The 24,781-nt window shown below is 43.5% G+C and overlaps 5 protein-coding genes across 7 annotated transcripts in view; 2 read left to right on the top strand and 3 right to left on the bottom strand.

Annotated features, from left to right (window-relative positions):
• The first annotated feature begins 205 nt into the window (after nt 1–205).
• On the top strand, nt 206–4,146 carry LOC118222620 (cytokine receptor common subunit gamma-like). 2 transcript variants are annotated; one of them, XM_035408343.1, is made up of 6 exons: nt 206–528; nt 1,130–1,220; nt 2,240–2,409; nt 2,903–3,051; nt 3,444–3,615; nt 3,925–4,146. In XM_035408343.1, exons 1-6 carry the CDS (start codon nt 459–461, stop codon nt 3,999–4,001), a joined length of 729 nt encoding a protein of 242 aa, XP_035264234.1. In that variant the 5' UTR covers nt 206–458; the 3' UTR covers nt 4,002–4,146. The 2 variants fall into 2 exon arrangements, with proteins under 2 accessions (XP_035264234.1, XP_035264233.1); XM_035408342.1 differs by having other exon boundaries at nt 209–608.
• An 81-nt stretch (nt 4,147–4,227) lies between these two features.
• On the bottom strand, nt 4,228–8,194 carry c3hxorf65 (chromosome 3 CXorf65 homolog). Its single transcript, XM_035408344.1, has 6 exons — nt 7,794–8,194; nt 7,202–7,288; nt 5,892–6,014; nt 5,658–5,726; nt 5,266–5,357; nt 4,228–4,835 (listed from the first exon to the last, which is right to left on the bottom strand). The coding sequence occupies exons 1-6, from the start codon at nt 7,816–7,818 to the stop codon at nt 4,749–4,751; spliced, it is 483 nt and encodes a 160-aa protein (XP_035264235.1). The 5' UTR covers nt 7,819–8,194; the 3' UTR covers nt 4,228–4,748.
• Nucleotides 8,195–8,776: 582 nt separating this feature from the next.
• On the bottom strand, nt 8,777–11,092 carry zgc:92907 (uncharacterized protein LOC436733 homolog). Its single transcript, XM_035408150.1, has 4 exons — nt 10,883–11,092; nt 10,220–10,382; nt 9,915–10,053; nt 8,777–9,587 (listed from the first exon to the last, which is right to left on the bottom strand). The coding sequence occupies exons 1-4, from the start codon at nt 10,961–10,963 to the stop codon at nt 9,470–9,472; spliced, it is 501 nt and encodes a 166-aa protein (XP_035264041.1). The 5' UTR covers nt 10,964–11,092; the 3' UTR covers nt 8,777–9,469.
• Nucleotides 11,093–13,612: 2,520 nt separating this feature from the next.
• rap2c (RAP2C, member of RAS oncogene family) lies at nt 13,613–20,543 on the bottom strand. 2 transcript variants are annotated; one of them, XR_004764561.1, is made up of 4 exons: nt 19,242–20,543; nt 17,639–17,949; nt 16,665–16,700; nt 13,613–14,573 (listed from the first exon to the last, which is right to left on the bottom strand). XR_004764561.1 is itself a non-coding variant. In XM_035411227.1 (3 exons), the coding sequence occupies exons 1-2, from the start codon at nt 19,512–19,514 to the stop codon at nt 17,671–17,673; spliced, it is 552 nt and encodes a 183-aa protein (XP_035267118.1). In that variant the 5' UTR covers nt 19,515–20,542; the 3' UTR covers nt 13,613–14,573; nt 17,639–17,670. The 2 variants fall into 2 exon arrangements, 1 of the variants encoding a protein (XP_035267118.1); XM_035411227.1 differs by lacking the exon at nt 16,665–16,700 and having other exon boundaries at nt 19,242–20,542.
• A 3,805-nt stretch (nt 20,544–24,348) lies between these two features.
• LOC118223596 overlaps nt 24,349–24,781 on the top strand; it is a 9,617-nt gene continuing 9,184 nt past the window's right edge. Inside the window, exon 1 of the mRNA XM_035410324.1 lies at nt 24,349–24,621. The gene's annotated coding sequence lies outside the window, so the exon portion shown is untranslated. The remainder of the gene's footprint in view (nt 24,622–24,781) is intronic.

Genomic DNA, 24,781 nt, shown 5'->3' with positions numbered 1-24,781 from the left:
GGACCATTCTAACCTTCTTGCCCAGAGATTAATTTTTTTGTGAAAGCTTTTTTTAAAAATGGAATATTTTCATTTTTTCCATCTCCATTAGTTAAAAAAGAAAATAAATAATCACTTTCACTTCTCAAATAATTAAAGGAAGCAGAAATGGGAAAAGAATAGCGAGTATTGTGTTTTGGACGTACGTTTGAGCGGGGGAGCACAAGGAAGGGCATGAACACAGAATCAGGGCAAGAGACTGTGAGGATAAGGTGAAAATGAAATAAAGACTCCTCCAGTTAACAGAAAACATCTGGTTACATTCAGGAGAGAGAGAGAGAGAGAGAGAGAGAGAGAGAGGAGGAAGAGGGAGTAGGGGTCAATCACAGTGAAACACAACCTGTTCCTGTGCTTCTTTTTTTGTTGTTGTGTTTTTTTTTTTGAGGAACTTCCATTTATGACCTGTCCACGCAGAACTGATGCCACACAACGCCTACAGAGTCACGGGATTCTGTCAGGGATCCGCAGAGAGACAGAGCAAGGAGACGGGTAAGTGATGGCTGGGACAGCAGTCCTGCTGTTGATGGCTCTAACGCTGAATGAGGGAGACGCCAGCATCTCCAGTACCAGTAAGTGTGTAGGTCCGGTGGGTACTGTGTCTGGACAAAGTCTAACAGGCTTAGAGCAATAATGTAGCCTGGAGAACTGAAACTGTGTTACTTCTGTGTTACTGCTTAAAATGCTCATTGGGGAGACGTTTCTTTCTCGTTTAATAATATCACGATTCGGCCCGGAGTGTGGTTAAAGCATAGGGGTTAAAGCTAGAAATCTACAGTTTGATAAACTGTGGTTGCTCAGAAATGGATATTGGCAAGTAACTGTCTATTTCATATACGAAGAGATAAATAAGTATCTTTTTTTACTTGATTTTTGAAAAGAAGTATAGTGATATTTGAACTGTGTTCTGTAGAAACAGGGGATTAACTCCTGAAATGTTGGTGTGTACTCAGATTTTTGTTCCAATCTGCTAGTCTGCCTTAATGTGTAATGCATTTCTACAGGCCTACAAAATCTGTGAGGGTAACAATTCAGCCATGTGATGGTTTTATGATATACCGTCAGATATCTTTATCTATATTGACCGGTGCAGGTGTGAACTGTCTGATCATCAACCTGGAGTACATCAACTGCACATGGACTGCTCAAGGAATCCAAGAGGTTAACTACACCTTCCACAGACTGTAAGCATTCTCATATCCAGGGGTCCCCAAGTGCTGATCCCAGTGAACCGTAGGTCTGCTTGTTTTTGTTCTCACCTAAAAAATCAGCAAGAAATTCAGGCTCAAGAAACCAGGTGAGATTATTTAACTGTACAATCAACGCTTTTCATTGATTAATTAAAAGCAGACCCTGTGACTCTCCAGGACCAGGCTTGGGGACCTCCATATTGTTTTACCTCTGAGAAGCACTTTGTAATGTTTACTATTATTATTATTATTATTATTATTATTGCTAACATGTTCATCAGTAAATACGATATAAATTATTTGTCATATATTTAATACCATTTATCAGAGTTGCATATTGCAGTTAAAATGTTTTTCAAACATTTTATCTGCAGCTCAACATTTCAAACTCAATACTACGGTCGCACTGGGCATGCTGGTTTTTTTCCCTAACATAATTGCAACCTTGGAATAGTAATTAGCTGTTAATTGTTCTAAATTAGATGCTTAAGATCTTACGGAACAATGAAAACCTAGCCCGCACGGTGGGTCCCCAAAACAAAAAAAAACCACCAGACTGCATGGCCCTCACCTCACCCTAACTCCAGTCTTTAGGGCCACCTTTTTTTGCAAGTTTTGTGATTTCCTACAAATGAGCTGCCATTTAAGGCTTCAAATAACTAGGCCTGGAAAACGAAGTGAGTGGACTCCAGCCCGTTAACTAAGTATGTGTTGAAATGCATCACAACCCAACAGATACTGTGGTCCCCCGAGACTGGAGTTTGAAATGCCAGGTTTATGGGAATGATCCAAAATAAACCCGATCCAGAATGTTTCAGGCGGTACAAGCCATCCATATCCAGTGAACTGCAGTATCAATTAATAGCTAAGGTGGTGACGCATTCACTTACACACTTCATAAATAAAAACCTACACTTGAACAATGCCTCAATTCAAAATGATAACAAAAGTCCCTGTGGCATTTTATTGCATAAATATCACAAAATAAATTTCTATTTTCTCTTGAACCCTAGAGAAAGGAGCACCTACACGGAATGTCCCTCTTACCTGCTGCAGAATGAACTTACTGTGGGCTGCAGGCTGCCCTACACATCTACGCTGAAGTTCAACAGATTTCACACCAGGCTGGCCTGGGACAAGAGCAGTTCGGAGCTGGAGCAGATCATTGATCTTAGACACCTGGGTAAGAGCAAGACCATCCCAATCGTTTAATTATTTTTTGGCCACTCATTGCACACACACATACATAGCGTTGAGTTATTCAGCAGGTGGAAATTAAACAGATAACAAACACATTGAAAACAGTTCATCATCTTGAGAATCTTACCAGATCAATGCCAATATAAACATGACAGAATTGTCACTGGAAAGCATCAGTGAGAAAGTCCATATACTTGTGAAGGATGTTCACCTTCACGAGCAGCGTTGAGCAGTGACTCTGTCCCAATCCCACACCTTCCCAGATACACTTTAGTCCTCGAGGGGGAAACTAGAACTGTTTCCAACAGCAGACATCAATCAGCATTGTCAACCTATAGGCCTGACAACAAGAACAGCAAGCACAATGGCACATGCACGTAGACACGGGTGCATGGTGGATCCTTTTCACCACAGCACTGCAGTCATTTTCTCCTCTCTCTCTCTCTCTCTCTCTCTCTCTCTCCCTCTCTCTCTAGTGAAGCTGGACCCCCCTCACCACCTGCGATTGGAGATGAGGGAGGGTGAAAGTAACCCTGAGCTGTGGCTTCACTGGAGTGTCAGTTGTCCTTCCACCTGTGTGGAGAGCCAGGTGCGCTACAGGAAGCAGGGCAGCAACTGCTGGAAGGTGAGAACAGGGCGTCGGCCGCTTCGGTCTCCACCATTGGTCCTCAGTCCAGGTCCTGGCAGGCCACAGTGACCACTCGTCGTTCACTGTTGCCCAGCAACAAACCGATAGAGTAAAGCAGCTGCAGGCTCTCAGGGTTGAGAAGCCCTGGTCAAATCTGATGTGCTGTGAGACTTCAGATCGAGATATGTCTATATTTATATGACAGTACTTATCTGCTGGGAAATCTGCATCATAGGCGAACCATGGAAACGAGAAGCAAAAAGAATTTCTGCTTTTTGATGTAAATTAAGACAACACTTCATGTGAAAAAAAAAATCTCACAAAGAGCTTTCTTCATTTCAAATATCCACTGATAGGTTGTCCCTTTTTTTCTTTCTCCGTCTTTCTAGGAAACTCTTCCAATTGAAGGATATTCCTTCATTCCACCTTTTTTCTCACCTGATGACATCTACAGGTTCCAGGTGAGGATAAGAGTTCCAGAACAATGTGTCCAGTCCAAATACTGGAGTGAGTGGAGCACCCCTGCGGTCTGGGGCTCGAAGCCTCGGTCCATTATTGCAGGTAAAGACATAAGAAAATGCAGCACAGATATAACTCGCACAGGTACAGGACTGAACACAAGCATAACAGCATCATGTGTGCAGAACAGACACATCTACTGCACAAGCACAGCCCAGAACAAACATAACAGCCTCACAGGTTCAGAAGAGACACAACCACTGCTTGTATAACTCCAAAGCAAGTGTACCATAAAATATATCTCTTGATGGGTCTGTTGCTGGTCATGAGTCATCCTCATGGGCCCACTTGCACAGACTGTTTGATGTTAAAGTGAACTGCATTTTATCCAGCCTCCCTGTCTCATTGCAGGATTCCACCCAAGGAGGCTTGGCCCTGCTGCTTACTGGCTGACTTTGGCAGTTGTGGTTCTGGCTCTGATTGGCTAGCCCTTCCATCCCCCTGCCAAGTGCCAGCCCGAGGAACATCCAATCCCGGAAGGCCGCAGTATCTGCTAGTCCTTGGTTTCATTAATCAAGCGATTAAGTCATTGATTCAACAAATAGAAACAAGTTTGTGGACCTTGTTTCCAAGTTCAAAGGGGAAAAATTGTTTTGACAACCATAGTATAGGTCAATATATCACTGTGAATAAATCACTAGGTGCATTTAATCAGTGAAATGCAAGTATGTTTCTTTATTTACATGTTCTTTGCCTGGATTTGTGTGTGTGTTTGTATGTGTGGTTAGTATCAAAATTAGTTCAAATACTTCATCTGAAACACTTTAAATCTTTAGACACCATTAAAGTTGCAGGCTGTTTATCATTTTAAAATAGACTTCAGCAACATTAATACATTCTTTCATGTGACTGCATGGTTTAATGAGTCACATGTCTCATTGTACATTCAAAAATGTTCACAAATTTTACCAGTATCTAAAGAGTGAAAGAATTACAAATAAATCATCTACCCAGGCCTGGCTTACATTTTTCAGACATGGGAACAGTCACTTCCACTTTGCTATTTGAAGAACAATATGCATCCGTTTAGAAAGAGCACAGTTTTGTTATGGTCACAGTCTGTATCTGTGTGTGTGTGTGTGTGTGTGTGTGTGTGTGTGTGTGTGTGTGAGTCTGTGTGTGTGTGTGTGTGTGTGTGTGTGTGTGAGAGTTTGTGTGTGTGTGTGTGTGGGCTCTCAGTTTCTTCTATTCCTCCGCCCTGTTTGAGGAAGTGGTTTTACCTCAGCAGCATTCAGACGCACAGCTCGGTCACGTCTCTTGCTCTGGAGCAGAGAGAGGACAATCTCTCACACACTGAGCCTGCTTACAGCAACACTCTCTCTCTCTCTCTCTCTCTCACACACACACACACACACACACACACACGTACACACGGATGAAAACACACACACACACACACACACGTGCACACACACATGAAAACACACACACAGACACACACACACGCATGAAAACACACACACACACACACACGCATGAAAACACCCACACACACACATACTGCCTTACACTCTCTCTCTCTCTCTCTCTCTCTCACACACACACACACACAGGCATGAAAACACCCACACACACACACACACACACGCATGAAAACACACACACGCACGAAAACACACATACACCCACACACACACACCCACACACACACATGCATGAAGACACACACAGAAGCACATTTATCGACTGCACCTTAACAGTTTTCTGGAACCGGTCAACTTCCTGGGAGCGGAGCTGTATCAGTCGAGCCTTCTCCAGACTGTCTGTCTGAGTCTGCAGAGTCTCTGATACACACACACACTATAATTACTGAAGCAGAAAAACACTCTCACACACACACACACATACACACACCACACACACACTATAATTACTGAAGCACAAAAACACTCACACACACGCACACATACACACACCATAATTACTGAAGCACAAAAACACTCTCACACACACATGCATGCACATACATAAAAAAGACTTTTAACATCAGTGAAACAAACACACGCATGCATGGACATGCGCGCACACACACACACACACACACACACACACAAACACACACACACACACACACTGAACGTTACCCAGCAGTGCAGGGTCAGGGTTGGCCAGGAGAGGAGAGATAGAGACATATGCACCGTCCATCGCTCTCCCTAAAGAAACCAGAAAGCAAGCACCTGAGACCCTTCCAGGAACGCTCATTTGGATACAGGGGATTCACACGCTAACACACGTTCACACAGAGAGGGGATCTCCCCAGCACGCAGGCGCGAGCGCAGCGCAGTCCGGTCTGCACAGACCTGCGCAGTCGCACTCACGGTTGACGGAGCACACGGTGAAGGAGCAGCGGGGGGGCAGCTGCGGGCGGGCGCAGTCCTCCAGCCGCCGAGACAGGAAGAGGAGCTTCAGAGCCCCGCCCTCATCGCAAAGATCCACCAGATCTGAAACATAACGTAACATAACATAATGATGTAACATAACATAACATAATGATGAGAACAGGCCATTCAGCCCAACAATGCTCACCATTTTCCTGACTAAATTAGTGCTCTGAGTACCCACAAACTAGATAGTATCTAACACTGTATCAAGCCTTGTCTTGCAACACATGCAACACATGCTACCAATATCCACATCCAGAAATAATCAATATCCACGTGCAAAGCTGCACGCGCATGAACATTGTGCATGGAAATGGCTAATTAATGGCTAAGACTACTCAATAAGAAGGGCGATGATAGGATTACAGGCCAAGACTACAGTCAGAGGAAGTGGATCTGACAATCATCATTAGTCACACCTGCACGGTATCCATTCACACATACATGCACACGCACATCAGGAAGTGGCCTTCATTAGTGCATATGCGTTGACGAGGCTTGTAATGAGCGCTTCATTAGCGCTGCTAATGTGACCGGCGGTATTGCGGGACTCCGCGGCGGTAAGAGGACACCCCGAGCCGCGTGAAATATTTAGCGCCCCTGTCAGCGGCCGCGCACCTCTCCTTCCTCGGCTGACGCCAGCCGGGTCACGTCGGACTTTGACGGCAGGTCAGCAGACAGTTAGCGCTCTCCTGTAGCCCTACCTGTCCTGCGCAGACTGCAGATCTGTTAAAACTCCTGTACCAGAGGGGGGTCGAGGGGCAGTTCCATTTCAATTAAGCCAGCTTGGGAAGCCAACTGAAATTCTATTAATTAATTGGAACAATCCCTGTAGAACATTATGGATGTCATTTTTTCAATTCATGAATTGAACTGTAATTAATTTCCATCAAATGGAATTGACCCCCAACCCCGATGGGAGAAAACATTGTGTACAGATCCCTACCTTCTGTCTCCTGATGTGTGTCATGAGCATTCTGGAACAAAATGGCTGGTGTGCATCACCCATGATGAGTGGCATGATGATGAAAATGAGAGTGATGATATTCTTAAGAGTAAGAATAATCATCACCATAATCATTGTCGTCATCATCATCATTAGTAGCAGAAGCACTTGTAGTTTTAGCTGACCTACCATCAATCCCAATCTTCGCCATTTTGTGTTAAATGAGGATACTAATATGAAATTAGTTTGAGGGCAACCCTCGAGTTCTAACACCTCCCAGTCACTGCTGCTGCTCTCTCACCGGTCTTGGACAGCTCCAGTTTGGCTTTGATGTGCTCCAGCAGAAGGATGACAGGGCAGTTTGTGTTGACAAGGAACTGCTCATTGTCTGAAAGGGAGAGATGATAAAATGATGCTTTGTCACATTAATGCTAGTTATTGTATTAACATTTCACAAAACACGCTCACACAAAATCAAGCACGCACACATCCAATAGGAAAAACACAGATATTTTGTATCCAGGGGTGTCCATAAACAGGGGGCAACGACAGCCTCTGGCACTTCCAACACCTACTCAAATTTATGATAATGACCCTTAGGTCTAGGTCAGATAACAGACAGATGACTCAGCAGTAAGCATTCAGCCAGAACACCAATTAAATAATGAGGGTTATTTAATGAATACATTATTAAAATTCAAAGCACTTACAGTACAGCTCCATCTCAACATCAATTATCAAATGAGGTTTAAGCCAGCTGTATGTAAATGGACATGTTGCAAACTAAACTAAGGCAGTTAAGGTCCGCTGGTGGCAATGAGAGGAAGAGTAAGAGTAAGACCAAAGATTACAGACAGAAGAGCTGATAGAGGAGAGAAGAGCACGCCTCTTACCTCCATGCCTGAGGTAGACAAACATGGCGAGAATAAGAAGCAGGGTCCTGGTTAAGAGAGGCTAGCTGGGGATGCTGTGGTCCGGAGGTCTAGTTAGCCCTTGGTGTTGCTCGGCTGGTGTGACAGACCGGCTGCTCTCTGATGCCTTACACCTGCAGGTCATGTGAGAGTGTAGCACTGCCACTGCAAGAAAAGTCAGCCCCTCGCATAGCCCAAACATGTCCTTTATATTTTTACGTCCTTTCCAAAGCATATCGTGTCTGCTTTCAGCATCATTTTATTACCTAAATCTTCTCAGGGATGTTGACAAGTCGCCAAGAAAAGTCAAACAATTTTGCTTTTTGATGTCTCTTAGGACTATACACCCTCCCCCTTCACTGTATGGTAGTACCACATTTTAAGCAGAAATGTAAAGTCATATCGGATTCAAACCCCCTGCCCCTCCCCCCTCCCCGACTGCAATTGGCTCTTCATTAGAGGCAGAAATGTGCTCCTTTGGAGACTGTAAACCGCCTGAATCTTTCTCGATACCATCAATTTCTCTCAGCAGTTGGATTTGAGTAAAGTTTCGTTTTCAGATTGCATTACAGTTCTACAGTTACTGTGATGCTGTTGGCTTCGCAGTGGAGACCAAACGTAACCCAACCTGCAGAGATCACTGCCATGAGAAATCAACTTTTATGAGGACATCCTACACCACGGTTTTACCCTTTCGAAAACACTAATACGTAATGAAGCTAATCATGGCACATATTTTACCTGATAGACCTATCATCAAGAGCGTATTTTTTTATTTATACAGGAATAACATTGCATACAGGAGACAAGCAACAGTAATGGCATTTCCGCCCAGATTCTCTCCTGCAATCTGATAGAAAGGAAAGAGAAAAAGCTGGCAGCCCTGCCTTCACCTTCTGAAGGATTTCTGAGAAGGTACAGGTGGGGACACCTTAACGCAACACAACCAGACATAACAGACAATAGCAATTATCAAATTTCTACTTTAATATTTATTTTTATTTTAATACGCGAATGCATGTTCCCACTTCAACCAGTTAAACAAATTCCATGATTTTTGATTTCCATTTCCATGATTATGGTACTTTTAAATTATAACAGGAAATTACAGAAGGTTGAAAAATATTTGCAAATAAAAACCTTGTTCGTACTGTATGTACTTCTTACCAGACTTTTGGTAGCAAGCTTAGATATATTTTCTAAGCCCATGGTTTCGGAATGAGATTCAACATGAACATACGGGTGTGATTTTCAGGTGTCCACATACTTTTGGAAATATAGTGTATATACGCAAATCGAGCAAATAAGCTTCAGGTAAAAAAATTGTTCTTTAGTACTAGTTTGAACGGCAACTAGCTAGCCAGTCTACTTGTCTGACAATATAGTGACAATATAAACAAATTAATTCACATATTCGAATTACAGCTCACTTGTGAGAAGGATGTAAAAAAAAAAAACATTCTGTTGATTAAGAATCCCACTGAAAAAGAATACAACTTGCTCTGCAAAATGTAGTTCTCATAGACAGAAAAATGCAGAAGATTCTCATTCTCGGCACCGCCTGTTCCCCTCTGGACTTGGGGCTGGGCCGGACAAAAGCCCTCCGATTCCGGGGAGGGGAACCCGTGTGGGCGGGCACCGCTGAAGAACCAGCACACTCACTCCGTGTGAAGGCCCAGGGCCCGGTCCAAAAACCTGGCGAAGTTCTGAGGCTGTCCCGGCAGAAAGGGTGTGAGAACAGACAGGTCCATTGTTCTCAGTGTCTCAGTCAGTGTGCTGTGGGGAGGGAAGAAATGCACAGAACTGGGAGCCAGAAAACAGTGCAGAGACCCCTGCAGGACACAGCAAAACACTGCAGCAGAAGCAGCGATTATTATTGAATAAAATGAAAACTGATAGGCCAATAAAATAATGTGGCATAATTCATGCCCTTAACGGTATACCGATTTAACAGGTTCTAAGAATTAAGTTGAAAATAAGTGATGGCAGAGTTCACAGAACACAACTGCATCAAACACACCTGCTATAGCTCTACACCAAAATCATAACTAGTGCTGTAGGAAGATGTGGGAATGTAAGGGCAAGAAAGGAATTGCCACTGACCTGCAGGTGCAGTACAACAGGTGGGAGTCTGCATGCAACTGTTTGGCAAGCTCTAGCTGGTGATTATCCATCAGCTTGTCATTGACCACCACCAGCAAAGGCCGTTTCGCTCCCAGTGCCTCCAAACAACTGCCCGCCCCTGCGAAACAAGGCCACGTGCGGTAAACATGACGCATTTGGACCCATAAAGTCTTTCATATACCGTGAATGGCACAGAATAGCTCTGTTAAAACAATGATAATCACATGCCATTTCAGTACCAAATGAGGAACTTTTGGGTCCCAAGAGTTAGGGTGCACACATACCTGCATGGCTGATGACCAGGTCAGCATCCCTAATATCTTCTGCAATAGAATCTTTGAAGCGGAAGGCGTGTACCAGCAGCCCAGCACAGCTGTCTGGGCCAGGAAGAACAGCCCCACGGCCCACCTGGAGAACCAGCTTTTTGTAACCTAGAGCTGAGAGTGCCTTCAGGACCGAGGAATTAGAAAATTGTAGACTGCTCAGTCCATGGGAGTTAAACATTTAAAGGTGTAAAATAACAAATATACGACTGAAATATAATTAATTGGACATTCTAATGATGATTTAGAAATCACTAGAGGTTATTGTGACTTGGAATTTTGAAGAAAACCCTTCCCAAAAAACCCTATTCTTTAAGGGTTAATACCTGGCTAGCGAATCGTACCAGCTTGTCTAGAAATAGTTAGCCACGGAACTACACCGTCCAGCTGGTGGATGACAATAAAAACAAGTCAAGGAAACTTGAACGAAAACGTTAGCTACGTTTCGTATTTTGCTCATCTTGATAGCCATCGTACCTAATGCTATATATTGCTGGACAACTGACTGGCAGCAGTAAGCGATCAACAAAAACGCTCAGTGTTGGCTGGCCAGATGAAGGACCACTTGAAATTCTTTATTATCGATAGTTAGCTATAATTTTTTGCAATGTAACAGAATTTCACCTGAGTCGCTTCTTCAGACGTAATACTCTCTATAAGCTCATCAAAACTCGTGGTTCCAACGGTAACGAATACAGTCTTCATACCAGTAGTGTGACAATCACGGGACTTTTAGGAGCTATTAAATATACATTATTTTATATAATAGCATTTATTGTACAAATAACGTCGCCCAGTTTCGATGGTTTCTTCTTCTTCCCCACAAATTGAGGATTGGCCATATAATTTAAAGGTGCAGTCGCGCCACCTACCGCGGTGGAGTGCGAATGTACTGCATGACACCAGAAACTTCACATTCCTCTCCTCCATTTGCTAACCCTGTGGAACAATAAATAAGCCCTCTACACTACACTATATGCCCCAATGTAATGCGTGCATTTGAGGAAAAATATATAATCTTCAATGCGTGTATTTATGCATGTGTTTGAGTACAAATATACATCTTTTTAGACTAGGAAATTGTTACTGCTCACTGATAGAAAAGTTATCACTTCACAGACTTATTATGCATTTGCCCTTAAATCAGATATCTCAAATTCAATGGATCAATTGCAGTAAACTTAGCAAGGAGTTTAAACCTCAGGTTCAAATTACTAGACCACAGAAGCATGTTACAGCTGGAAGAGGTACTTGTACTCTGTGTATTCTGAGTAACTGTTGAAGTTCATTTAGATCTCTGTGTTTAAACCCTTTTTTTAAAATTCATTGCAGTAGATCCAGACCTTCCTTTCAATCAAGAGAAAACCTTGGAAACAATGTGTGGGGACTGTCCCTGCTTTAAACCATGTTTACAATACTACCATCTGGTGGCTGTTAAAATACACATGCAATCACATTCCTGGTTAGCAATATGCAATCACACTTCTGGTTAGTAACTTGAAGTTCCTTATGACAGTCACATTTTTTGGCTTCCAGAACCAGAGACCAGCTGTTCCATTTTCTCCTCGACATGCAAAATTCTCCAATTTGGATGAAACTGGTCAGTGTTCTTTGCAGATGTGCATAAAGCCTTTAGCCATGCCTGATATGGCTGAAAACATTTCTTTGGTGCTCTTCCAGATATGCCCACTCGAAGAAGGGCATATTTTTAATATTCATATTTCATCTGCATTTTTCATGTTAATATTCACTCTTAATGTCTAGGTGGTGCCCTAAAGGAATTACTAAGGAACCACTGCTTGTTGTATGTCACTGAACATGTAGGCCATATCCTACAAAATGAAGGTGTACAGTACTGTTTTTCATGCTTTGAATACATCAAATGTATAACCTTCCCGAGGAACAAACAGTAGTAAGGAAGCAACCACATATATTCCCATATGACTGAACTGCAATGGATTTAGTTGTAACATCACTGTATGCAACAGCCACGTTCTCTTTCCTTCGCCATCATGCAAACATTTGTGAAACTGCAAGGCCCAAACTCCTGAAATTTATCATTCCACATGTATTCCACATGTGAAAATGAGTTTCTAAGAAGTAGCGCCCACATTTCCTGGATTCATGGCCATGCCTGTAATAACTGTAATGTAGGCAAATACATTTTGTTAGAAAATTTTCTTTTTCTCTTTGAAACCAAGCACTGCAGACCTCTGATATTCACGTTGTCTTTAAATTATAATTAACATTGGCAATGTGCAGTCATGCACTGGCTGCCATAAATAGAAGAGATATCCACTAAACTGATTGCAAGCACCTTCATACATCCTTCAAAAATGTCATGCAAGTACTTGGGTGTATTGGTGTCTATTTGTTACCTATTCAAAATGGTCAAACGCATAGTGCAGGAACCAAATTGTAAAACACCATAAACACCTAGATGTGAACGTCCATTATATGTACTTTGCATAATAATAAAATTATACAAAAATAACAAACATTCTCAATAGTTAAAAATTTGCTATTTCGTTTTACCACAATTCATGCACTTTTACAAATGCATTCACCCGTAGTGTTATTTGTCTTCACATTTGTTACAGGATGTTTCTATAGGAAAAATAATAATGTGCAATTCAATATATGCACGCAAACAGCTGATGGAACACAAACACTGGAACTCGAGAGGGAGTGGGCATACCTGCATGGCAAGAAATGCAATCATCAGCTTTCAAACAAGAGGGTCTACCCCCCCCGCCCCAGCCGGAGACATGGATCCAACCCACAGAGGGGAAGAGAATGATGTCATCAAGCTAAGGGGAGGCAGGTCATTCCATTAAACATGCTCACTTGAGTGTGCAAAAAAAAAAAAAAAAAAAAAAAAGGTCATGTGCACATCATAATGTAAAAATGCCATTTACCACCATTTGCCTTGTCTTGCTTGTTGGTGAGATGCTTTAAATGTTTCCATGGATGCAAGAGAATACTGCAGTGAAACCACCCTGCCAATTCTGCATTTAAAAAATATATATATATACATATGTATATATAAATTCATTTTAATACCATGACGACTGGAGGGAAAAAAAAACAAATCTGGGACGGGAATTTATAGGCAGAAAGATGACTAATCCTCAAGGGCCAGTGGGTTTCCCAAAGCACCTCTCAAATCACGACCAAGGGCGCCGACGCTAAACTACAGGAGCTAAGACCAGGTGCTTTAGATTAGCAGCAGAGGAGAATGCCCAGATGAGAACCCTCTTCCTGCGCTGTCACGACAGACAGAAAAAAACGACAGCACGATGCGAGACGGCGTGGAGAGGAACTGCACGGACTCAGGAACCACCCACACACAAGTTAAGACTGAAATCATTTAAGGCTCAATTAATTCTCCATTTAAAACCATATATACTGTAGTCACCAAAGCAAAAACACATCATAGAGTATAAAATAAAATAAAAAGGCATTAAGTATCTAACACTGTAATTAAGGTTTTAATAAATAGATTATTGACAGAAAAAGCATAGTAAAACAATGACCAAAAATAATCAAATAAAATGAAGTTAGATAGGTCAGGGGTCCATCTTACACGACAGCCACCGCGTAATCAAAGATACAAAGAACCAATCATAAAGATTAAAACTTGGGCCTCCGATCACTCTAACTGCAATGCGCCCCGTCCTTAACTTTGAGTATTTACTACAAGCAGCTCAGATTTTCTGATACTTAATAATATCACGTGTTCCGCCAGTTACTGAAATCAACAAGAAATATATTTTACAATTTTTCTCTTTTACAAATTTAATTGCTTAGTGGAGTTACTCGGTTTTAAGGGCAAAGCACATTGTGCTTAGATTGAAGAGAGGCCATGAAATTTAAAGCAGGGGATATGCCGAACAAGCACCTTCACGAACGCGGTCCTGAGCGAACCCTCAACCGCACCCCCCCCCCCCCTTTCCGTAACCCTGCAATACCAATACCATCCCCCACCTCCCATCCACCCCCCATCCACCCCTCCCCCCCCATCACAAGTCTCTGTCTTCTCTGTGTGCTCTCCCAGCACCACCAGGGGGCTCCTTATTGGTCAAACCAGCAGATGTGTGCATTCCAGGGGTCAAGAGGTTCGCCGATGAAGGGGGCTCAAAGGGCCCCCCCCCCTTCTGTTCAAACAGGGAAAGCCGCCCTCCGACCCCCAGTTCAGCGGCGAAAGGGCTGGGTGTCCCAGGTGTGGTTTAGGGGCAGGGGGGGGGGGGGGGGGGTGGTCTTAAGTCATCAAAGCAGAGACACTGAGTGAAGGATGTCCGGCCAGGTAACGTGTCTGTAACAGGAAAATAAAAAAAGAACAAAAGCAATCAATTATTTTGTTTTTCCTACTCCTTTCACATTTTAATTTAACATATGCTTATGATTCCATGGACACTTTCTCCAAAAAACATTCAAACCAAAAAAATGTTTTTTTTCCATAAGTCTTGATACTGCAATAAGTGTACAGTCAAATCACATGAACTGCGGCATCTGTCAAGAAGTGGAATCTGTTTTCCATGTGAAGCCCTCTTCTTTTAGGAGTACATGTATGGCGAAACAGGACCTGCCCAAACACACATTACAAGTCTCCTGCCGGTCACTAACAATATCCAAATTAAGGATCAACACAGGTACAAACCAACTGTACAGCAAGAAAAAATTTCCAGTCTCTCTGACTGCCCCGGGCTCTGAAATCAGCCACTCCAAATTTAACTGCACCCTGTATCGTAACAACCAATCAGGACAGCTGTCCAAGGAGGCCACACTACCTGCCTGTCAATCCAGTTGCACGTTCACAGCACTGCCAGAGCAGGCAGAATGGGGCTACACAGATAAGAGCAGAGCATAGACACTGCAGAGATGGTGCTAAAGCTAGCTGTCTAGCATAGAATAAGTAGAAATTAAAATGCTGTAGCAAAAATATTTAATTCAAAACAAAGTTAGTCTGTGGATTATTGCTATTTTTCTTGCTTCTAACCGCAGCTAGCTAACACCAACTCTACTGCTACCTGCTGCACTCTTCTCCAATGCTTTCAATACTCTACATGCCCTCTCTCTACTCAGATGTCAGCCAGCGCACGTGCATGTGTTTGGAGGGAAGGGCTTTGAAAAGAGAGCGGAGGGGAAGGGGTGGGAGGCGACAGAACTCTTTATTAAAATGTAAATCTAGCTCTCTCTCGCTCGTTTCTCCAAACTTGCACACTGCACCTTCATGCACGTCTCGCATCCACAACAAAAAAACAACTGAGAAGAGACGCGCGATCAGGTCAGACTCCCAGAGAGCATCAAAGAGGAGGCCCTGATTAGTGAGTGCAAAGATCTCTGAATGGATTTGTTAAATATAAACACATCACGTTTACGTTAAGCAGGCCCAGCCATTGCCCCTTCCGCAGAACGCATATTTTTAAACACACAAACCGTCAGTGCAGTTAGGTATGTTCATGCCGAGTGTCTCGCTCAAGGCAACAGCACACACGAGCCCAGTTCCCTAACTGCTACACCACGGCGCCCTCCAGCATCAACAGAGCCCCGAAACGCGCTCCTCACCACGGGGCTCCTCCAGAAAGGAAACCGCACAGGGGAGCGCGGAGCGAGCCGACCGGCGGCAGCGGGAAGACACCGAGGGTCACATGATCCACAGGCCGATTTGGGGGCAGAATTCCAGCCGACCAACACACTGGAGCACAGATGAGCAACCCCAAACATCCCTTATTCTTAAAATACCCTCTCTTTTTTCAAACGTACCGTCCTTCTTATTCCACTCCGCGCCGCCCGGCTCTTGGTGTGAAAGGTGCTCTGTGACTAAGGATTATTATTGCCGTTATTTTTACGATCCACTCATCAACTCGCTGGCCACTCAGACGGCTGGCGCGTGTGACACATCCTCCCACCCTCTCCCATTTCCCTTTTTCGTTTGGTTTGAGACAAAGGCGCTATTGCTGGGCTGCTATTGCTCTTTTTGGATTTTCATTCGTTACAGGCTATTTATCAGTGGCTGGCCCTTGCAAGCAGAGCATTGTACATACAGTGGCACTGGCCTGGCACAAAAGGTTTCACCACCTACTACACCCTTATCTGTGATTGGAATACATAACCACAGCTGTATCATATCACTGTGTCGCCCTTTACATTTTTTCCACACAAACAGGATTTCTGCCCTGGAGCACGGCTGCACAAATAAAATGGACTCGCTCATCATGATTAAGTCCATTATTCAGATTAGCATTATATTTCTGTATGACCCTAAACAAACAAATGAGGCACGTTTCAAGCACAAACACTTAGCAGACCATTAACAATAGTGGCATGGAGGCTATATTGGGATAATAACCACTGTTGGTCTGAGATAGGAAGTACAAAGACAAACAGGAAGAGGAGTCCTGACCTGCTGTATGTATCTGGATGAGTGTCTGTGTGCCTTCTTGAGAGGAAGACAGGGGGAAAAAACGCAAAGATAAGCAACCCTGAGCAGCAGATTCACACAATGGCAAGCACACCAGAAGGAAACGCTATTTGACTGCAGCATTGCATTAAATGCAATATTTACCACATCACCACAGCCAGATGCGTCATTTTAACACTGGGAATATTCTCAATTGTGGGACTATTCTTCTGATGTGACCTTCAGTTTTACACTACAATTTATAGCGCAGAAGTATGTCTGTGTGTGCGCGCGTATGTACACACGTGTGGTGAGCCAGTTTTTCACACAGTGCCAAAATCTGTTTCCTGTTTTGGAACGACTTTTATTCAGGATATTGCGTTTCCCTCCTTCCCCAGGAATCTCCCTCTTCCACTGAGTTCTGCTCCTTCTCTGTCCATTTCTTACTCTCTCTCGCTCCATTTCTCCCTCTCCGTCTTTCCCTCAACCTCCCAAGAGTTAAAGCAGTTTGCTCTTCATGCCACATTCTACCGATGACAACCAGCCAACCCTGCTGACACCTACTCCTGCATCTCCCTCCATTCCTCTCTCCCTCTCTGCCCTCCAGTTGTAGTTTCGTTCCAGATTTTTCACTGTCCTCGCCTTCAAATCCCATACTGCACATCTCACATTGGTGCCGCCCACAAGGATCCCAGCGCATGCCAAAGCCATCAAACAGAAGCCAGCGTCGCTCATTTCACAGAGCAACGTACTTGTGTACAACACCACTTCAGAACACATATATACACCTGCACGCGTTTATCGGCCCACTTATGTTCAGGAATGTCTGTGCCTGTGATGGAATTTCAGACGCCGTGCTAAGACCCTAAAGTCAGGAGTAATCTGAAGGAAAAGGCAAGTTTGAGAAAACGCCCCAACAAATAAGAGTGGCCTCCCCGACCCCCGACCCCCGACCCCCAGTGATTTTGGGGCCTCACCTGGAGGTACTGAGAGACGCGGGCCCCAGGCCTCACTGGACCACGCAAGCGGTGCAGCACTGCTCCTGTTTCTCGGGCAGAGTGGCGTAGTTCATCTGCCGCACGATCTCGGCGAACAGCTCGTCCACCATGGTCTTGCTCTTGGCCGAGGTCTCAATGAAGGGGCAGCCCCACTCCTGGGCCAGCGCCCGGCCGTCCGAGCCCGACACCTCGCGCTCCGACTCCAGGTCCACCTTGTTCCCCACCAGGATGAGGGGCACCTTCTCGAAGCGCTTCACTCGCACGATCTGGTCTCGCATTGGTCGGATGTCCTGGGGGAGGGCGGAGAACGAGGTGAGGAGCGCAGCGGGGTGCAAGAGCGAAAAAGAAGAATGAAGAAATTTACCTGAGAGCCAAAGGTGAGGAGGGGAGGAAGCACTGGATGCTTTAGTAACCCAAACTGCATGATCGGATGGCTGCTCTCACTCTCTCACACACACACTCACACACAAATAACTGAAGTGTCTTTCAACCACCACAAGCGCAGTCAATACCCATCATTCAATAAAACCTTCAAAACGACTGCAATGGTTACAAGGGTGTCGTCATTTACGGAGTCTGGTCTGTCCAGCCAAGATTAAAAAGGTGTAGGAAGCACATAGCCCTGCAAATTACAAAAAAGTATACCCACAAAATCTTAAGCTACATGCAAGCCATACAAATTCTCTTGTGACAACACAGGGAAGCATTGCCCATCACCTGACACTGGTGGTTGATGCTGAATATGCTGAATATGAATATGATGGTCCATTGCAGGTGAAACTGAAAGTGATTTGGACAGCTGTTTATTGCATTTTTCTTTGGACCTGCAGTTCACATGGTTTTTCTAAAACATATCCAAGGGGCATTCGACTATCCAGAAAGCAGCCACATGAACAGGGAGGGGGTGAATAGCTGGTTTTCTTCATTAAGCGTTCTTGGGTCCTTGCATATTAACGCTTATTAATTCTCATTTGTCACCTTGCATCAAAGTAGTTTTGTCACACAAAACACCCAAGCCTGTAACGTTACCCAGGAGGCCTACATGTTTGACTCCGTGGGTTGAAATATTCTTCAAGGCTGTAAAGCTCATGTTTATCTCCTTCACACGTGATATTATCAGTCTTTAATTTGTGCATCTAACATGTAATCTTTTCCTCAAGTGAAGAAAGATTTTGAGAAGCAGTAGCACCTATGAAGTTACGTGCTCGTAAGCCAACTCTGACAAGTAGCTGGCTAGCTACTCTTGATAAATCAAGTGGTACAGTCATTAGCTATGATAATCGTTGGAAGCAATTTCTCTGAAAGGCAAGTGTGGGCGTCAAGATAGCCATACTGTAACAATAAATGCAATGAGAACAGCTATTTAAGCATATTTTAACAATGGCTATATAATTCCAAAACGAGTCCGCACAGTAACGTTACTGAAATGATTATGCAGAGCAAATCTGCTAGCTAGCATTATTTGTCCATCTTACAGAGGGTGGTACCGTTACTAGCAAGCTGAAGCTGGCTTGCAAGAGCAAAGCGACTTTTTCATCAGTGATTGATTAGCATATTATCTGCATTAGATATAGTACGTTACCTGAAATGACTGCTGGTTGACGAGACTGTAGACCAGAATGAAGCCTTGGCCGTTCTTGATGTACAGATCTCTCATGGAGGCGAACTGTTCCGTGCCTGCCGTGTCGAGGATCTCCAGCACGGAAGGCGACGAGTCCACCTCGATCTCTTTCCGGTAGAAATCCTCAATTGTCGGGTCGTATTTCTCGATAAAAGTACCCGTGACAAACTGGACAGTCAGCGCGGACTTGCCGACGCCGCCGCTTCCAAGAACGACTACTTTGTACTCCTTCATGAGTGTGCACGAGCTTGACCCGAGCTAGCCAGTTAGCTTAGCATAAATCTACGGAACTGTATAAAATGGAGCACTCAAGACAGCTCAGAAAAGCTACCCCCCTCGAGTGACACGTTTGGCGTGGCGTGGCTGTTTTGTTTGTACATAGGCTCACAAAATAGCCTGCCGGCTTTATACGAAACAAAAAGAGAACAAGGCGATCAAAGTCTTGAGTTCAACTAAAGCGTGCCATTCCCACAACGCCCCTCCACGCTCGTTCCCGATAAACAGCCTAATGCCTGGTTCTATCCTCGCAGAGTACACATAGCTGTTACCTTGAAACGAATTTCGGTGGTCCGTCGCTAAGACCTTACAATGCACGTGTGCTCCCGGTCATTTCTAGGTGGTTATCCAAGGAGGAACGACACACCACGAATCCATTGTCGTCTTCATATTCTGGGACCATGCGAATGAGTCTCCACAATCCACGGTATTCACCAGCTAGTATCATACCGGTGTCGCACTATCTGTCACATGCATATTCGACGGATGCCTGCCTAGCTTTGCTAAGCCATCGACTCCCCTCGCCGGGACTGTCGGTATTCCAGCTTGCTAGCTACAATTTTTAAAAACGATTTTTGCAACAAGTAAAAAATGTAATTCGTTACAGTCTCCTCAATTGCCTGTTTATGGGGAAACTGAAAACTCCACTCCCCTCCGTTTCCGCCGGCCTCTCTCTTTCCCCTCCCTTTCGCGCTCGCCCTCTCCCTAGTCGCTGCAACAAGCTACAGAGCGCTGATCAACGCCGATCACAGCCACAGGCGGTCCAAACGGCGGTTTGTTAGACCTCACAATGCACAGTCCCTACAGATCAGCTACGATAAATATAATGATCAATTCAGCATTGCATGCACCATTGTAACCTGCTGGGCTAACGTTGATTGCTGTGTTAATTATAAAATAACGCCAATCGTTTCCCCACTATTTCCTAGATAGCTGAGCCATGTTTCATTGCCCTTTAATCAGACACAAGAACCGGTAAAATGTATGTTTTAATTGGTCTCCACAATGAGAGTTCTTCGTTCTCATTGGTTCTCCCTAGTAGTGAGGCGGAGCCTAGGAAGGGATAGCCCGGTTAGGTGTCACGTGACAACAATACTGGGGAGAGGCCATAGAGACGTCTATGCTCTATGGTAGAGTCGGCCGTGAAAGCAAAATGAGTCTCATTAAATGGGGAAATAAATTGATAAATAGTATTAATAGGAAAGAAATATAGGCCACTGCGAAAACAACATAAATGGAATACTGCATTTACCAAATCCAACCCGAAATTATACAAAGGACTTCATTATGCGGTCATTGTTTTCCATTACATTACATTTATTTGGCAGACGCTTTTATCCAAAGCGACGTACAAAAAGTGCATTTCATGGTCATAGACAACTACTAAACACAGGTTCAGTAAGATACAATACTTATTTTGTACAGCTATTTCTAGCCAAGGACACAGTTTAGTTCACACAATGAACACTATTCAGACCTAACCTCCGCAAAGCCAACTCGGCAGAAGAATAAGCTACAGTATTAGGACAAATACAAATTACCAAAAAGTGCTGGGATGGGGCAACATGTAACAAGTGTCATAACAAAAAAAAAAGGGGGGGGGGGGGGGGGGGGTGGGGGGGGGGGGTTTAGAGTGAAATACACAGCGTGGTGGTGGTTAGTCTAGGTATAGTCTGAAGAGATGAGTCTTCAGGCAACGACCGAAGATGGGTAGTGAGGGGGAGGTTCGGAGAGGGACGGGGAGTTCGTTCCACCACTGGGGAGCTAGGGTAGAGAAGCTCTGTGATCTCTTTGGTCGGGTAGAATGGGTTACAAGGCGCCCTGCTGCCGCAGAGCATGTGAAAGATCTTCTCAACGTCACAGGCAGTCTCTTCAATTCAGTAAATAGTGTAGGGTGACCGCAGGGATACATTAATAATAATTTTTTTAAAAGTGCGCTGATTGCATGTGCTGAGATATGTTTTGCACAATGTGTGAATTGCTGTATATCACAGATTGCTTTGCAATTTTCTGTAAGGTAGGCCTCCATAAAAATGGAACCCTGAAAACTGAGCAAATACATACCAATATGTTTATAAACATGTATCCATAGGCCAATATTGCTCTCTAAGGACCATTCTGATGTTTTTTTTGTCCTTTGTTCTACACTCCTTGTTTTGGCTTCACGTGCTTAAAGGGGAGTGACAAAATACAGTACTGTGGTGAACATTCTGCAATGAAACTCCAGCTGCCAACTAGAACCCTCCTGTAGCAAGTAGTAGTAATGACAGGTACGAATGTAAGATAAGAATGTAACAGAATACACATATGTTTGGGGGAGACAGGGAGGCATGTCACCCCCCAATATATTCATTTGAATGAATTTCTCGACCACCTAGTATGCTTGTGACTTGACATCTGACTATGCGAAACTAGGCGGCTGATCCACTATCTATACCCATTATTCCAGGTCAGGGTCGCAGGAGGTACAGGAGCCTATGCCAGCATGCATTGAGTGAGAGACAGAAATACACCATTTCGCCAGTCCATTTCAGGGCACACACATCACACATTCATGGCCAGGGGCAATTTTGGAGGAAACCACAGTACCTGGAGGAAACCCACATGGACACTGGGAGAACGTACAAGCTCCACACAGAATTGGGCGGAATTCAAACCAAGGACCTACTTGCTGTGAGGCAACAGTGATACTTATTGTAATACCATACCATCTGGCCTAGTAGTGTGTCTCCCTCAAAGCTGAAATGAAACCCAAAACTATGCAAGAAGCCATGTGGTCAGTCTATAGAATCTGGTGTATACTGTATATTCAAATGCAAAGGTGTAATGCTATACATACTTTGAGGCACAGGGGGCGACATATCCCTAAAGGTGAAAAGCTGAAAAAGGAGCTAAGATTCAATTTAACTGCCAACTTTGTACTTCATTTGATTAACATGTGTAGGGGTACTTTTCATTTAGTTCCAATGCTTTTTCAGCTACAAGCAACTTAATTCTATTGTAGAAGTTAGGGCCAAACTGTTTACAGTTGGAAACAGTCCATGCATCATTGTACATCAGCTGAGTTTTTATCACTTTTAATGCCCACAATTGCTTTTCAGATATAGTCTAACAGTTGATTCCAAGTCCCAGCCAAGCATTTGCACTTTTCCACTATTGTAGCCTGGTTATTTGTAGCTGGTGCCTCCATAATTATAGTAGCTGTGAGCCAGAAGTGAGTGAGCAGGGGTGCAAAAATGTCAAACATTCAGCTAAAATATGGTTTCGCTCAATTTAAATTCAGAAATGTGTAGTGCATGAAACATATATTTTGAAGTCACCTTTATAATCAAACCTAGATCAGGGCCTTTGACAGCATTGGTTTTGAAAGTGGACAATCAAGGAGCCAATATATTTTGTCACTGAGATGCCACATGAAGCTAATTTAGCTTTCTGTCGACCATGTATTTAACTACTTGTCTAAAACCAGACTGCATTAGAAATTACATAAGTGCAATTCAGGTATTGAAAACATAGTATCTGTGATACTGATCCACAAGTGCTATATTGATCAGCAAGACTATATGTGATCATGACATTTGCCTGTATCTGGTATACAAATTTATAGGAACAGACCACAGATGTGCAAAATTACAACACAAACTGACTCTCAGTTCCTGTAAGTGTGGTTGCAGCATTTATAGCACACATACTAGGCAAAATGAGACCTTTCTCACTCTTAGAGGGCTCAAAACCTCGCTGTTTTATGTTATAGTCACTTTTGAGGTTTTCCTTTACGCAGATGCTATAAGAACGTGGCCCATGCTGCTTTTAAAATATTTTTATAAAAGGAACTCAGCATATTGATCAGAAATTCATTACAGTTATCATAAGCTGAATATTTAAATAAAGATTGGTTACGTTTTGTTCATTTGTATTTCGATGATCTCTGTGAAAGGAAAGCATGTTTCACTCAAATGAATGATTATCTGCTTTGTTTTCACAGAAATCTTGAATCTTGAAATTCCCAAAGGCAAAGTCAGCATCATTTCACAGGGTGGCATAGCCCAGGGATTGTTTGTGTTATCCATGACTACATTCTTGGTTTGTCCCGTCATCTATGGTGCGTGCGCACAATAAGTCTGTGGTTTTGCAGTCACATTGGCAATGTTAATTTTAACAGATTTACTCACCATTTACTCATTTTACTCACATAAGGAAGTAGAACTGAACCAGCACCCGGAATCTGTAGGACAGATTAAAAATGCAACATATTCAATTCAATTAAAAAAAAGCACTGGAATACTCTCAACTCATATTTGCTCATAATTTACGATCAAGTAGCACAGCGGTGTCACCAAAAAAAAAGGAAAACGTGCCCTCAAAGAAGAGAGAGATATATCTGAACATAAAAGACTGTGATTCAGATTGATCTGGGTTCTTTTTGGATTAGTGTAATTGACTGATGCAACTTAGAACAACTATCACGTTAACATGAATCCAAGACACCGGTCTCATTTTGCACTAGTTAAAAGGATGTCAGTGCTGTCCTTAACATGTCAGTCGTGAATCTGGTAACCGTGTTCATTGGGTTGCCTAAGGGCAGGCTGTCAGTATAAATTCCTTGGGCGCCAAAATTAGACTATGTGTATGATTAAGCCCCCGGGGAACAACAAAGAATCAACGATTCTATTGGAAAAGAGGCTTTCTGAGTGGCTTGATATTTGCTGATCCCTCAAGGAGCAGCAAATGGTAAATTCTGAATCATCCAGTGTTATCCATGACATTGGCGTGACTGCCCCTCCTGTGACACCAAGTGTGTGAACTAATAACAGCTTCCAGTTGTAATCCTTCTCACCGAGAAGTGTGGTTAAAAATAATCCACATTTCCCAAATGACCAAATGAAAACGTTCAGGTTTTTAAACTTCCTATTTCGTCATGGTGTTATAAAAACAGTCAGAAGAACAAAAAGAGAGAGCAAGAACAGGGAAAGGCACCCTGCACACCCAGAGGCAGTCAGAGAGTAAAAGGAGAGAAAATTCTCAAGCTGACTGCTCTTTTGGAACTTTCAAAACTGCACGCTGGGTAAGATAATATGAATATTATATTCAATCTAACAATGGGTAATGGCAGCGAGAATCTACTAATTACAGTCTCACTGAGAGGCTGATCTGTGATCAAAGACTATGTTCATGTGGACGCATTATTGTATGAGGTTTATTCTGCTTCATTGTCTTTGAATTAA

This window comes from Anguilla anguilla, chromosome 3 (genome assembly GCF_013347855.1).
Source record: "Anguilla anguilla isolate fAngAng1 chromosome 3, fAngAng1.pri, whole genome shotgun sequence".
In the NCBI taxonomy this organism is placed as follows: Eukaryota; Metazoa; Chordata; class Actinopteri; order Anguilliformes; family Anguillidae; genus Anguilla; species Anguilla anguilla.
Note: the sequence above shows the minus strand (reverse complement) of the source record. Positions and strands in the feature narration are given on the sequence as shown.

Bases quoted from the DNA above. Each gene is read 5' to 3' on its own strand.
- LOC118222620 (XM_035408342.1), top strand. From the start codon at position 536: ATGGCTGGGACAGCAGTCCTGCTGTTGATGGCTCTAACGCTGAATGAG. The intron at 1,221-2,239 runs GTAAGCATTCTC...CTTGAACCCTAG, and splicing joins AACTACACCTTCCACAGACT to AGAAAGGAGCACCTACACGG. The intron at 2,410-2,902 runs GTAAGAGCAAGA...CTCTCTCTCTAG, and splicing joins CATTGATCTTAGACACCTGG to TGAAGCTGGACCCCCCTCAC.
- c3hxorf65 (XM_035408344.1), bottom strand. From the start codon at position 7,818: ATGTTTGTCTACCTCAGGCATGGAG. The intron at 6,015-7,201 runs GTGAGAGAGCAG...GTTATGTTTCAG, and splicing joins ACTGGAGCTGTCCAAGACCG to ATCTGGTGGATCTTTGCGAT. The intron at 5,727-5,891 runs GTGAGTGCGACT...TGGTTTCTTTAG, and splicing joins CACCGTGTGCTCCGTCAACC to GGAGAGCGATGGACGGTGCA.
- zgc:92907 (XM_035408150.1), bottom strand. From the start codon at position 10,963: ATGAAGACTGTATTCGTTACCGTTGGAACCACGAGTTTTGATGAGCTT. The intron at 10,383-10,882 runs GTGAAATTCTGT...TCGGTCCTGAAG, and splicing joins CGTCTGAAGAAGCGACTCAG to GCACTCTCAGCTCTAGGTTA. The intron at 10,054-10,219 runs GTATGTGTGCAC...CTTGTTTCGCAG, and splicing joins CCTGGTCATCAGCCATGCAG to GGGCGGGCAGTTGTTTGGAG.
- rap2c (XM_035411227.1), bottom strand. From the start codon at position 19,514: ATGAAGGAGTACAAAGTAGTCGTTCTTGGAAGCGGCGGCGTCGGCAAG. The intron at 17,950-19,241 runs GTAACGTACTAT...GCCCTCCCCCAG, and splicing joins TCAACCAGCAGTCATTTCAG to GACATCCGACCAATGCGAGA.